Source organism: Vulpes vulpes, chromosome 10, assembly GCF_048418805.1.
Source record: "Vulpes vulpes isolate BD-2025 chromosome 10, VulVul3, whole genome shotgun sequence".
Lineage (NCBI taxonomy): Eukaryota > Metazoa > Chordata > Mammalia > Carnivora > Canidae > Vulpes > Vulpes vulpes.
Genome location: NC_132789.1, coordinates 86,183,850 through 86,198,834, shown reverse-complemented (window position 1 = coordinate 86,198,834; position 14,985 = coordinate 86,183,850). Strand labels below are relative to the sequence as shown.

The following is a 14,985-nucleotide window of genomic DNA, read 5'->3' as shown; positions in this document are numbered from 1 at the left end:
GTGATTAATATATCTTGAGGTGTCATAGCCTAATACCAAAGCATTAGAATGGCATTTCGCATCTCAGGTATGGTCTTTACATGCATTATGGTTTTGGACATCTTTCTAAAGCTTTTAAAATATATATTTCTTCAATAAATCAGGTAAAAGGAAATGGTAATCTTGACAATATATTTCAATTATAACTTTTATATTTTCTTTACCTCAGATAAAAATTTTGATAATCATGAACATGATAAAAAATACTAGCATAATTAACAAAAAGAGTATTATAGTCCTTTTAAATGTCTAAGTTACTATTTTGTAGCATGTAGCCAATGAGACCATGTGATCATTATGGTATAGTTAATATAGCTCTGACTTTCCAGTACCTAGTACTTTAATCTTGACTCTGTCATTTACTAGCTATGTGAGCTAAGGCATCATTGTCTCATCCTAAAATGAGGATAGTAATGGTGCCTACTTAGAGTAATTTTGTGAGGAGTAGATGGGATTTGATAAATGTGCCTGTTACTGTAAGTACATATTAAGTATTGAACAACACAGCTAGTGTTGTCAGTATCAAAAGGAGAGCATTTTTCTGAGTAATCTCTGGCAATACCCAAGGAATGCTTACCTGTTGCACAGTTCATCTGGAACTGTTACCTCTGCCATAGGGCCTTGATCCAGGTACTGCTATGTTAGAGTCCTGAAGGTTACTTCTAATTATCATACAAATGGCTGTTCTAGGAATTAGCTGCTGTTTCTTTATCCTTTTGTGCAATGTACAGACATATACTTTTCCTTTTCTCATTTATAGGCTTAGCATTGATGGGATATCACAGTGCAGAAAAGGAAAATAATACTCAATAATAGATACTGTATCTCTTAGAACTCACAGGCCATGCTCCTGCATAGGATGAATATATTTTTTATGGATGTATCAAGTCTCTGTTTAAACGTTCAATTTCTAATTTGTCTTGGTTGTCTTAACTGTTGACCAAATCATGTGTTAGTGTAAAAATTACCTTTTCTTAGTGAATTTTAAAGTAATGATAGAGAAGAAGGTAAGCTAACTTAAAAGTCTTCATAGTGTATTCCATACATTTATCACGTAAAAATTGTTCACATAAAATTAGAATTTTGGCTTCTGTTATTTCTGGCTTATTAGTGTGCAAAGTAAAGCTAAGAATATAAGATCTTTTTTTTTTTTATCATGGAAAGGAAGACTGAACACTTGAGTTGATGGGAATAGTTTCCTTCTATTTATCTATTATACTAGTGCTACCTAGATGTGGTGTGGTGAGCAAACTGCTAACTAAACTAGTCCACTAGTCCACAAAGAACTAAGTACAGAAATAGCGTAACCGGTATTTAGAAACTTTAATAGCTTGAATGTCTGGCTATTTAAAGTTCCATTTAAAAAAAAAGTAAAAATAAAAACAAGTTCTTTATTATAGATAGTTTGAGAACAGTACCTAAAACTACCTTATACTGAGATCAGTATCTAAAAACCAGTTCATTCATTGTGTTATTTTGAATTAGTCTATGTTAGCAGTATCTTTGAATAAGAACTTATAGCAATCTAACAGTATTCAGCTAAAGTGATATAGTTAACTCAATGTTAAATGATTTATATAAACCTTTGAAGAAGAATTTTCTTTTGAAGGAAATAGATAAAAATATATATGTACCAAGGTCTTTTAGGTTCCTAGTTCCAATTGTAATATGGAAGTGGTGGGTCTGCCCCCAGCCCCCAACACCAAGCAATTCTCAGATAAGAGGATGTCCAAGAACCCAACTCAGATCTGACATGATACTGTGTACCAAGAAGTAGCACCAGGTTCCACAGGATGAGTTCGGTTATAGGAGACTGCTTCCCACTCTTCACTTCAGATGCCAAGCTCCAATCTGTTACCTGTGCTTCTGCCTAACTAGCTACATATTGGTGGTTCCCAATACCTCCTTTTTAAGTTTAATTAATTTGCTAGAGTGGCTCATAGAACTCAGGGAAACACTTAATGTTTACCAGTTTATTCAAGGATATGATAAAGGATATGAATTCAATAGCCAATAGATATACATAGGGTGAGGTCCTAAACAAAGGAACTTCAGTCCCTTTGAAGGTTGGGGCTTGGCTTGGTGACATGTGGAAGCCATCTGCCTCCCCAAGCCTAGAAACTCTCCAAAAGAGACCAAAAAGCTATACTTTTGGGTTTGGATGGAGGCTTCATTTTATAATCATGTTTGACTAAATTATTGGTAATTGGCTGATTCAGCCTTCATCCCCTTTCCACTTCCAAGAAGTCAGGAGAGGGGTGTGAACTTAAAATTGCCCACCTTTTAATCACATGGGTGGTCTTCCTGGCAATCAGTTCCCACCCTTCAGTTGGAGGGTCCAGGAGTGACCTAATTAACATAACAAAAGACACCTTTATAACTCTCAACATTTAAGAAATTCCAGGGACTTGGGGAGCTGTAAGCCTGGAACTATGGATGAAGACCAAATATGTATTGTGATCATCTGAATGACCATATGTACGTGTCTTATAAATTATAATATTGCACAAAGAAAATATAAGCAAAGCATATATTAGGAGATTTAAAAAGAGAAAGCTGTGTTAATTACATGTCTTATTCTGTTACTCTTTTTAAAAAGGTTATTTATTGGGGTACCTGAGTGGGTCAATTGATTGTTAGAGTCTTGGTTTCAGCTCAGGTCATGATCTCAGGGTCCTAAGATTGAGCCCCATGGGGTTCCACACAAGATGAGGAGTCTGCTTAAGATTCTCTCTCCCTCTCCTCTGCCCCTCCCCACTGCTTGCCTGCTCTTTCTCTCTCTCTCTCAAATAAATAAATCTTAAAATAAATAAATAAAAAGGTATTTATTTGGGTTTGTTCTCTTGTCTTCCTTGCCTATTTTGCTGTATTTTGTTTTTCTTTATCTGCAGCCCTTCCTTCTTGGTGAGCAGTTACTTAGCCTTTAATTTCTCTGGAAAACTCTCTCAGATTCTGAATAGTACTTACTTTCTTGCTCCTCCCAAATACATGATACATACCTCACAGCAGTTTTCTCATATTGTAATTATTTTCAGCCACTTGTTTCTCAACTACAATGAGATGGTGAAAGAAAAAAAGGAAAGGGACTGTTTGTTGTGAAATTTGTTCACATCATGACTAAGCCTATAATAAATGTTAGGTGTTACTCTATGCCTGGCAAGTTCTGATTGTTTCATGTCTATTCTTATTTGATCCTTTTACAAAATGTATTTTGTTATGTCCTTTTTTATATGAGGAGACTGAGGCACAGGAGTTTAAATAACTTGCCTAAGCATGAATGTGTCAGAGCCAAGTATTAAATTTCAAGTCATCTCGCTCTAGAATCTGTGTTCTAAACCGCAGTGTTAATTATGTTTTTTATAACAATGAATCTTTTTTTTTTTTTTTTTTGTCTTTTTGGTTCTTCATGCTTGTTCTTAACTTGAAATTAAATTTAATCGTATTAGCCTAATACATTAAGAGACTAGTTTTGTATGCTTAAAAAATTCTGATTAGGTAGCTATGTTGAGTTAAAAGATGATAGAATTTGCTTAAGATTATATAGCTCTTCTATAGACTAGCAAAAAGACATTGAAAATTCTTGATTTTTCTCAGTATGTGTATTTGTGTATAATTATATAATCTTTTGTGATGATATATTTCTGTCTCATATTATGATTTTTGAAAACATAATTATTTGGGTTTAACCCTATCTGTTTAAATTCCATGTTAATTTTATTGATCATAGGTAATGATCACATTTTACTTTATTTACTTACTGGTATATGATATATGCAGACATTGTATGAAATCAGTTTCTCTGTTGGGAGGTATTTTGCAATTCACCTCATAATTGTGTGACTTTTTTTTATTGTGAATAACTCTACTGTATTGTAGTGAAATAAAATAATTGAATAAAAACAGTACTATGTGTGGGTTTGACACACAAGTGGAAAATAGCCCTCTTAGTGTTGACTTGCTTTTACAAATACCATTTAAAAGCTTTTTTAAAACAAGTTTTTTATTATCAGAAGGCTAAAGATAAAAATTAAAACCTGTATTAATCTCCAAATTATTTTAAAATATTGTTTGAAGACTGCAGTTTGTAGAGATAAGAACCCAATACATTTTATCTAGTCCATTAAAACAATAAGAAATGGTAGAGATACTTTGATAAGTGTTCTGCCTGTTTTAACCTTGAATGCTGTTATCGGGGGGATGATGCTATATCTGTTTCATTGGCTTAGGCTTTTTCATGCTGAGAGAAATCAATACTTTGAGGTGTTGGATGACAGAGGAATCACTTCAGAATTAAAGGTGGCTGTCACACATTGTCATTGGTTGACTTTCGTTTGCTGTTGAGGTTTTTAAGCTTTCATTTTTCTAATTCTTTTTCAGGAGTCTTTGTAAGATTCATGTGGATAACTTTTTCTTTTTTTAGACTTTAAACCTGAGTTAAGGGATCAAGTACAAAGACCTCCAAAAGTCAAATATTTAAAAGCTTCTTTACTTGTCCCATAGATGATTTTCCGTTTACGTGGTTTCCAGTGAGATAAGTAATTTATAGTGTAACAGATTTTTGAGACAAATTGGGAATTAAGGTAGTATACTTAGGTGTTTACCAGAAAGTATGTTTAAGTTAATTAAAAATGTAATACTCTATGTGTAGCCATGAGAAAGAAGATAGGACTGGCCCTCCTGACATGGAATGATATATAGTTTGATTCCATTTAAATGGGAATTATATCTTATTATTAATAGTGATTACCCCTGTAGAAAACAACTAGACAGCCATGGAGGAGGTGGAAAGGAAAACTTTCTTTTTCTTTCATATGTTGTTATTTTTTTATTTTTAAAGACAAGTATGTTTCTTCAAAAAAAAAGTTTAAGATATAAAACTTGTAAAACCAATACACCCGAATTGCTTAATTAATATTAAAGTCTTATACAATATTTTTAAGATTTTAGCTTTGAACTTTAAAACTGGGATTTATTTTTATTTCACAATAATATGCAGACAAAGGAAATTGCTTTATAATGTTTCTCATAAAATGTACTGAAACTTAACTCTAGAAACAGTGTGCATTTAACATTATTATTTTACTTTTTCTTGATACCAAAAGTGTTTTTGAGAAGCCCATTATGTATGTCTATCCAGTCATCACCCCTTTTTGCCCTATTAAGCTAAATATTGTTCTGATTTTATGGAATGACTAATTTGCTTTTGTTTTTCCATTCAATAGTTAAGTATGTTTCTTTTAGTATTAAAATTTCTTTAGCAATTTTTGAGCTTCATTTAAATGGAATCATGAAGTATGTGTTTTGATCTGGCATTTTCAACATTTTTGTGAAATTTGTTCAGTTTCTTATATTTTTCTATTTCATTTTGTATGGCACGCTATTACATGAGTAGATGATAGTTTTCCATAATCTCTCTACTGTTGATAGGTAGTTTGTTTCCAGTTTTTAACTATTATGAATAATGTGGTTTTGACAATTTTACAAGTCTTGTGTTGTACATGCTTATGCACTTCTGTAGGGAAGTGACTGTATTTATCTCCTCAATTTTAGTAGATATTGCCATAGTGTCTTCAGAGGTGTGTATCACTTTCAATATCAGTGTATAGTTGTTTCCATACTCCATTTTCATCAAAAACTGATCAGTGCTTTTTATTTTACTATTCTAATGGTTGTGTAGCGGTAACGTCATTGTGTTATTTGGGCTTTATTTACAAATGAAGCTGTATATCTTTTCCTCTGCTTGTTACATTTTTTTAAAGTTTTTTGTGGTACTTGTTTATCTCTTACCTAGTTTCTTATTGCTTGTCTGTTTTTTTCTTTATTGATTTGTGAAGATATTTACCTGTTTGGTATTTGAGATTTTTTTTGATATGAATTTTTGAACTACTTTATTACCTATTTTTAAAAACTTCTTAAATAAACTTTATTAAAGGATAGTTTGTATAAAATAAAACACATCCCTTTTAGATATATAGTTTAATGAATTTTGACAGGTGTATACATTTGTGTAACTGTCATAGTCGTTACAGAAAATTTTTGTCATCTCAGGGAGTTCCCAGATGATTCACTGTTGTCAGTTCCTCTTTATGTGTGTGTGTGTGTGTGTGTGACACACATACACACACACACACACACACACACACTCAACCTCTGCCAACTGCTCATCTGGTTTTTGTTATTGTAGATGGTCTTGTATACTATACAAGTTCATATAAGTGGAATTATATGGTAGGTGCTCTAATGTCTGGATTCTTTTGATTACTGTACAGTCTTTGGTATTCATCCATCTTGTGTATATCACTCATTTGTTTCCTTTTTACTACTCAGTAGTATTTATCCATTCATTTATAGGTGGATATTGGATCATTTCTAGGGTTTGGCTCTTATGATTAAAAGCACTATGGGCAATATACTTTTGTGAGAATATATTCTTCTTCATTTTGAGGAAATACACAGAAGTAGAATTGCTAGGTTCTATTATAAGTATATTTTTAAACTTAAAAAGAACTGCCAAACTATTTTCTAAAGTAGTTGTAGATTTTGCACTCTGATCAGCTGGGTAGTAATGAGAGTTCTAGTTGCTCCACATCCTTGCCAGTATTTGATATTGTGAGTCTTTTAAATTTTAGCCTTTCTACTGGGTATATAGTGATAGTTTATCGAGATCTTTATTTGAATTTCCTTGTTGACCAAGCATCTTCTCATGCACTTATTAGTCATTTGTATATCTTGTGTGAAGTGTCTTTTCAAATCCTTAGCCTATTAAACTGGTTTGTTTTCCTTATTAAGTCATAAGAGTTCTTCATATATCTTGTAGGACAATTGTTTGTTATGTGTATGGTGAATATTTTGTCCCATACATATTTGTGACTTATCTTTTCAATTTCTAAGTGGTACCTTTTAAAGAGAAGATTTTATAAGTTTTGGTATAGTTTAATATATTAGTTTCTTTACAGTTATGATTTTCTTTTATGTTTCCTTTTGTGTCTAAGAATTTCAGTGTAAGAATTTTCTGCCTACTCGAGGGTCATAAGATTTTCTGCTATGTTTTCTTCTGGAAGTGTTACGGTTTTTATATTTAGATCTTTGGTTCATTTTTTTTTTTAAGATTTTATTTATTTATTCATAGAGACACACACAGAGAGAGAGAGAAAGAGAGAGAGGCAGAGACACAGGCAGAGGGAGAAGCAGGCTCCATGCAGGGAGCCTGACGTGGGACTCCATCCTGGGTCTCCAGGATCACACCCCGGGCTGCAAGCGGCGCTAAACCACTAAGACCAGGGTTGCCCTCATTTTGAATTGAACAGTTTGTTTATGGTATGAAGGGAAGACAAGTTTGTTTGTTTCTTTCTTTTCTTCCCCCCCACCCTGTGAGTGGCCAGATGTTTTAGCACAAGTTGTTGAAAAGACATTCTTTGTTCATTTAACCACCTAAACTCTTCTCAATTTAGAATTTTATAACATTATTTATAGTTAAATTCTGTAATTTTCTTACATAAAAATGTTACTATTTTCTTTTTAGTTATATATATATACTTTAGAATCAGCTTGTCAGTATCTGTAAGAAAGGCTAAGTTTTTACTTTTTAAATTTTTAATATATTTTTAAGTAGGCTCCACATTCACCGTGGCTTGAACTCACAACTCTGAGATCAAGACCTCAGCTGAGATCAAGAGTCAGATGCTTAACTGGCTGAGCCACACAGGCACCTCAAGACTGCTAAGTTTTTAATTAAGATTGCATTGAATCTATAAAGTCAATTTGAAGGGAGTAGGTATTTTGACAACATGGAGTTTTGAAATCTGTAACCATTGTTTCTCCACTTATTTAGTTTTCTTTAATTTCTGTTAGCAGTGTTTATAGTTTTCTCTGTATAGCTTTGTATATTTTAAAATACATATTTTAATGCTACTGTAAATACTATTATTTTCATTTTCCAGTTGGTTGTTGTCCATCTATAAGCATGCAATTAACTTTTAATATATTGACCTTGTATCCAAGAAACTTGTCAACTTATTTACAAGTTTTAGTAGTTTTTCCAGAACTTTTAGGAGTATTACATACATGAACATATCTACAAATAAATACTGTGTTATACCTTCTTTTCTAAACTGTCTTTTTATTTCTTCTTTTTACCTCTTTTTTGAACTGGTTAGGATCCTTTCTATATAATGAATGAAGTCATGAGAGAGAGGACTTACTTGTTTTTATCCCTAATTTTAATTGAATGATTTTCATAGATACACTTCTTGAGGTTTAAAAAAATCTCTTTCTCTTACTAGTTTCTTGAGTGTCTTTTTGTGTTTTTTCTTTTTTAAATCATGAAATGCTTCTGAGTGTTGTAAGATGCTTAAAAAAAACTATTGAGGTTATACTTTTTTCCTTTTTTTGTTATAAAATGGCTTATACTGATATTCAGATATTAAATCAACCCTGCATTCCATGGATAAACTCTTCTTTATCATGATATATACTTCATTTTGTGTATAGCTGAATGCTAATGTTCTGTTAGGGATTTTGTGTTTACACAACTTGTATTAGTTTTTAGTTTTCTATTCCTTTAATATAAATTGCATTATATTCCTTAGCTTCTACCATGTGTAAAGAGTTTAAGGTTTGTATTATTTTTTCCTTAGATATTTAATGTTTAATGATAAAACATGTAAAGCTATACATTTTCATTTAAATTCTGTCTCATCCAATAGCCACAAATTTTTCTAATTTTTCTTGTGATTTTATCTTTGACCCAGAAGTTATTTGGAGTTGACACATTTAGAGTTCAATTATTTTGGAATTTTTTAGATTTTTTTCACCTGCATATTTTGCTAAAGAATCGAGGATCTCTATATTTCCACCTTTCTGAATAACTTTCTCTTCTATCATAATTTTTCCTTCCAATTTATTTTTTTTTAAGATTTTATTTATTTATTCATGAGAGACAGAGAGAGAGGGGCAGAGACACAGGCAGAGGGAGAAGCAGGCTCCCTGAATGGGACTCGATCCTGGGTCTCCAGGATCATGCCCTGAGCTGAAGGTGGTGCTAAACCACTGAGCCACCCAGGCTGCCCTTCCTTCCAATTTCTATCTTACCTTCTCAATAGACATTTTTAAATTTGTTTCAAATATGAAAGCTACAGGAGAAATATTTCCTAAGTCTTGAAAATGTGTCAAGGATAGAGATCTGGGGAATAGCATAAAATTTGTGTGTGTTTGGCATATAGGATGCATAAGCAGGCATATTAAAAGATAATATACCACATTGCTGAATTATAGAAGGCCACAAGGTCATAGCTAGTAAAATTTAGTCCTGTTTATTCATTATTAAGATAATCACATGCTTTTTAAAGTATAGGGTATATAAATATATCTGTGCAATACCTAAGTAAATTCTTCTTGAAATAATTCTGGGACTGTTTGTGAGAGGGCAATTATAAGAATATTTCAAGAACTGAATTGTGAACTAATAAAGATCTATTTTAGGGCAGCGGTAAGTGTTAGTAGGAAAGAGGTAAACGGGTTTTGCTGAAATGGATGTTGAGATACGAAGGGAAAATTGAGAAGTCACAGATGACAGAATATAGTAGCATGTTTGGGATTAAGATGATGACTACAGTTTTGTACATTTTGAATTTTAGGTATTTATTTGAATAATTGGAGAATATCCTACAGATAGAAATGTGGGCTCAGAGTTCAGGATTAACAGCTGGGGCAGAGATGACAAATTTGGAAGGTAGATCTAAACTGACAAAAGGAGATGATATGGGAGTGAATGATATTGCAAAGGGACATTTAGCAAAGCTTTAAGGAAATGCCAGCATTTCATAATGAAAAATAATAAAGGAAGAAGTTTGACCATCAAGAAGGGATAATTGATGGGAGTGTACTAGAAGAATATACTTCATTTTAAGTTCATGCCTCTCTGAGCTTTCATGCAAAGGACAAATAGTAAAGTTAGGTAGAGACATACTGGAAGGAAAGACCAAATATGATATTGTTTTTATGTATGCATTTACATTTAAAGAGCTAGAATAGGGGATCCCTGGGTGGCTCAGTGATTTAGCACCTGCCTTCAGCCCAGGGCGCGATCCTGGAGTCCTGGGATCGAGTTCCCCATCAGGCTCCTGGTGTGGAGCCTGCTTCTCCCTCTGCCTGTGTCTCTGCCTCTCTCTCTCTCTATGTCTATCATGAATTAAAAAAAAAAAAAAGAGCTGGAATAGTCACTTGAGTAATAAGTGGCTACTCTAAATTTTTTCTGTCTTCAATTATTAATTTATCTTTTCCCTCCAAGTAAGTGAATTTCTTTTTAAGAAGTAGGTTTGTCTCATATTTATTAATTCTATGGTAATAAGTCTTAAATTTCTTTAGCAATAATCAAATATATTTGAATTGTTAGTTCCCAAGATGCCCACTTCTTTTCTTTTTAGATGCAGATATTTTTGTTCAGATTGAAATGTTTTTGTGGTCATTGTGTGATGTATTACCTAGTTTATGTGTTGCTTAAAATAGGAAAGTTGATGTAAAGTAAAACTGAATGAAAGTATTAGACCTGGCCTTTGATTTTATTGATAGGTAAGTAGGATTTCTTGGGGTACTTCCACTCAACTTCCAAACACAAGCACATAGACATATTACAAATATATACTCCACCAATAAGTAACATGCATTTGATCTTGAAGCAAATATTCTTCATCTTGTTCACTTTGGGTGATATGTCATACATAGAATATATTATTGGTTTTTAAGAAGAACATGATCAAATTACATTTTAAGGAAATTTTTTAAAAAATAGATACAAGTTCATTATCTCTTTACAAAACATTCTTGTTTGGTTTCCTTTTATCATGTTTTAAGGTCAGAATGTGACTCTAATGTTCCACAATGAGACAGAGATTGATAATCAGGGAAGAATAGCCCTTTAATGTGATTTATACCTATAGATTTTATGTCAGATATGAAAAGTTACTGTTTAAATTGTAAAGGAGGATCCATTAAAGAACACTTTAAGCTATTTTACTATTTAGCTTACTTTGGATGCTTCTGTTTAGAATTATGTCTTTTTAAGCAAAGTTTAATGACCTACCAAATATTTACAAAGTAAATTTGATAAAGTTAAATTTTTGTAATATTAATAAAAGAAAAAACAGGCTATTCAGTATTTTTTTGATATTTTTAGTACTGTTTAATATGAATATATTTGGTGTTGCGGGAGTATAGAAACCAGTAATTTCTAATTTCATCAATAATTTTAATTTACTCTTATCAGATGAGGTTAGGACAGATTATGAATACAGTAGAGAATGTTGGAAGGTATAAAAATTCTTCAGATATCTACCGTTTTGTCCTTTTGGTTTTAGTGTATGGTTGAGTTAGATATGAAGTAGCCTATAGAGTACTTCCTGGTTCTTGAGTAAATCTCTGAAACAAACATATAGCAATTAATGTTTTAGTTATAATGGAATAATTCCCTAGTTATCTTCATTTAAATTGCTGGTCGTTCAAGTATTTCTTAATTGTATTTTCTTTTATTTGCTCAAATCATGTTTTTGACAAACTGATCTTCCCATGGTTTGCTTGACTCAGTCTTTTTTTTAATATATACAATATGATATTTTCCTTTAATTTCTTATAAATTATTTTAGTTCCTAACATGATTTATTTTCTCCACATCCATGGTTAAATAAAAGAAATAGCGTGACATTACCAGTGTACAAAAACTATGAGGTTACCCCAAATCTTCTTATCGTCCAATTCTTAGAGCTAGTATAATACCCTCATTTTGCATGTGAGGACAGTTATACCTGAAGAAATAAGTTAGTTGCCCAGGACTGAATGGAGATATTATAAGGATGATACCTTAGTCTGGTTTTTGTTTTGCTTTTCAATCTCTTGTTTACATTTATATATATAAAATATGTATTGATATATCTTCTCAAAACCAATTTTCTCCCTTCATAGCATTTTGGATATTCCTCTAATTGCTTTCTCTACACCTTTTTATTAAAAATAATATTGAGCTTCGGTGATTTAATGTCAATACTGTATTTTTATTATCATTTCTTTCCTACCAATCTGAAAGGAATGGGGATTCTCCTAAGCAAGGGCTATACACAGAGAGCTTTCAACACTCCTAAAATTATGAACTTCCACTTTACACCCTAGGGAGAAGGAAGGAAAATTCAACAAAAATTTTGACCTTCCTTCTTAATGCATCAGTTAGATTGAATGCCTTTCCATGAGCTATGAGCCAGTTTATCAGTGCGGGTGTGATTATTACCCTTATTGGAATTTTAAATTTTGGTTGGTTCAATTCACATTAGAGATTATTTCATGGTGTGTTTTAAGTTTTTTCCCCATATTTTTCAGTATTAATGGATGTTTCTTTTTTCCTATCCAAGTCCCTGTGTGCCCAGTATTCAGCAGACAAACGAGAGGATGAGAAGATGTGTGATCATTTGATAAGAGCAGCTAAATATCGAGATCATGTGACAGCAACTCAACTAATCCAGAAAATTATCAACATTCTCACAGACAAACATGGAGCATGGGGAAATTCTGCAGTGAGGTAACGTTTAGGATTTTCTGATTTTCTGCAGAAGGCCTGGTTTAAATAAATAGCTTTGGATATGATCAAGGCCAGATGAAGAACAGAGTAATTTAATTTTGTATTTTATCATCTATTATGAATGATGGGTAGAAAAAAGGGGTAGAGGAAATCAGTATGGGTACAGTTAGGGGTCTTTATAGACAATTTTAGTTCCCTCAACTGCTTCTAATGGAATATTTGTTCATATACTCTTTATGAATTAACTTTTAAGGGAAATAGTTAATGTAAGCTATTTTATTAGCTACACTTAAATCTGAATTAGCACAAATACACTATTTTAAAAAACCATTTCCTATTTTACACTTCTGAGTTTTCAACACATAAATTAAAAACATTAGTATGTGTTCTTTAGAACTGCCTTGCAAATTGCAAGACTCTGATAATAAAAATAGTTAAATGCCTTCTTTAATATTTTATTCACTATATAAAATATATATGGATTATATATTTTGATTCTCAAAGAGAGCTTGCAATTTTTTGTTTTAATTTCTAGAAACAGAATAATTAAATTACCTTCTAGAGGAACTTAAATTACAATATCTAGTATTCTTGGAATATATGATGCTACAAATTTTAGAAACATTTTTGGGAACACCTGGGTGGTTCAGTCAGTTGAGCATCTGACTCTCTATTTCAGCTCAGGTCATGATCTCAGGGTCATGAGATCAAGCCCTGCTCAGTGGTATATATACTTGAGATTCCCTCTCCCTCTGCCCCTCCCTACCTGACACACACACAGTCTCTCTCTAAAATAATAGAACTTTTAAAAAAAGTTTGACTGTTTTCAGTAATGTTAATGAGAATTTTTATATTTCCTCATTAGAAAGATATATTTTTAATTCCTCATTTCTACTTAGCTTTTTCTAGAAGACAATAAACAATGAAAATAGTGAATTTTTGTTTTGAGTGCAACTATCCACTAAATTAGGGTAGATATATCTTATGCTTATGAAGAATACTTAAAATGAATTACATTTTTGGACATACCATTTTTGGTGTTAAGAAGGAGGAATGCAGGTCAGAACTTGAGGTCAAAAGAGCTCAATGAAGGCAGGAATAGCTTTTGCTTAATTCTATTCCAGTTGATCTCAGCTGCAAGAGTGTCATGGAAATGATATGAATTACTGGATCAGAGCTTTGTGTACCTTATCTTACAACATGAATAAGTCTACGGATGTGCATTTGGGGCAGGAGTAGGGGTTGGTTGGGGGTGCTCTTGAGGGTTTTTCAGATTCAAGATACTTTAATGTTACAGATATCATGTAGTCATTTTATAATCAGGTATTGAATAAATTAGGATAACTTTGGCATATGTTGCCTGTCATATATTGGGAACTCTAATGTGTTTTGAATTTTTTAAAAGTTTTTTTTCTTAAATGGAGTTTTATGATTTTAAAATTGAAAACCTTAGATAACGTATGCCCAATGTTGTATTTATGCCAAGTCTATCATTTTATAGGATCAAAATTTTTTCTAATGATATATTTTCTCTTATATAGCATAGTACCTGTGCTATCAACATGGAAGCATTGCTTTTATGATGTGATTTTGGTGTAGTAAAGTATCTTGGAGAACTAAATGGATAGCGAAATGTATTTATGTAGAAATGATTACTTTCTGTAATAGAGTTGTTCAAAGGCATCAACTCTTATTATACAGCCAAAAACAGTTGAAGTAAATTCAGAAATTTTAATATTTCAAAAAACCTATATAAAAATACATTTTTTTACTTTTATCCCTACCAGCTGGAAGCAGCTGTCAAACTGTTAGCATTTAAATGTGTACATTTTTAATTAGGAGCAGCAACAAAAGATGTCTCATCAAAAGGAAAACTAACATTAGTGAATTGATAGTTTTCTTGCTATAAATCTCCTAACTTACTTAGATTTTATTTAAAACTATATTATAGCAAAGCATATTGCCTCCATATTGATCTTTCTTTTGTCATTTAGTTGTGTGTGACACTCAACTGTAACTTTTTAGAACACCTGCTTGTTTCCTAATGCCTTTAATACAATTACCTTAAAATAGTTCTTATCAATATTAATTCCAATTAAAGTGAACTTGTAGACCCTAGTGCTCCTTTTTGGTAACTACGCAAAAAATGTAGTTGATAAAATGTATGCTGGCTCACCATTCTTTGACAGTGGTTAACTATTCTGTGATTTCCCTTGTATGAAGCTTGCATAATCAGCTTGTAAATTATGGACATGGCTGTAATAAATGAGACTAACACAGTGTACTTTGTTCTTCACTTAGCATAATTCTAGAAAACATAAATGGCATTAGAGGGAAATCAGAGTCCTACTGTAGCTGTAATGCATTTAGCTATCCTAAGCCTG

At 32.1% G+C, this 14,985-nt stretch overlaps 1 protein-coding gene across 10 annotated transcripts in view; it reads left to right on the top strand.

The window, feature by feature from the left end:
- LRBA (LPS responsive beige-like anchor protein) overlaps window positions 1-14,985 on the top strand; it is a 729,491-nt gene that overhangs the window by 346,000 nt on the left and 368,506 nt on the right. For all 10 annotated transcript variants that reach the window (XM_072724802.1, XM_072724799.1, XM_072724798.1 and 7 more), the window contains exon 37: window positions 12,435-12,601. In XM_072724802.1, coding sequence (XP_072580903.1) covers window positions 12,435-12,601 — 167 coding nt within the window. The remainder of the gene's footprint in view (window positions 1-12,434; window positions 12,602-14,985) is intronic.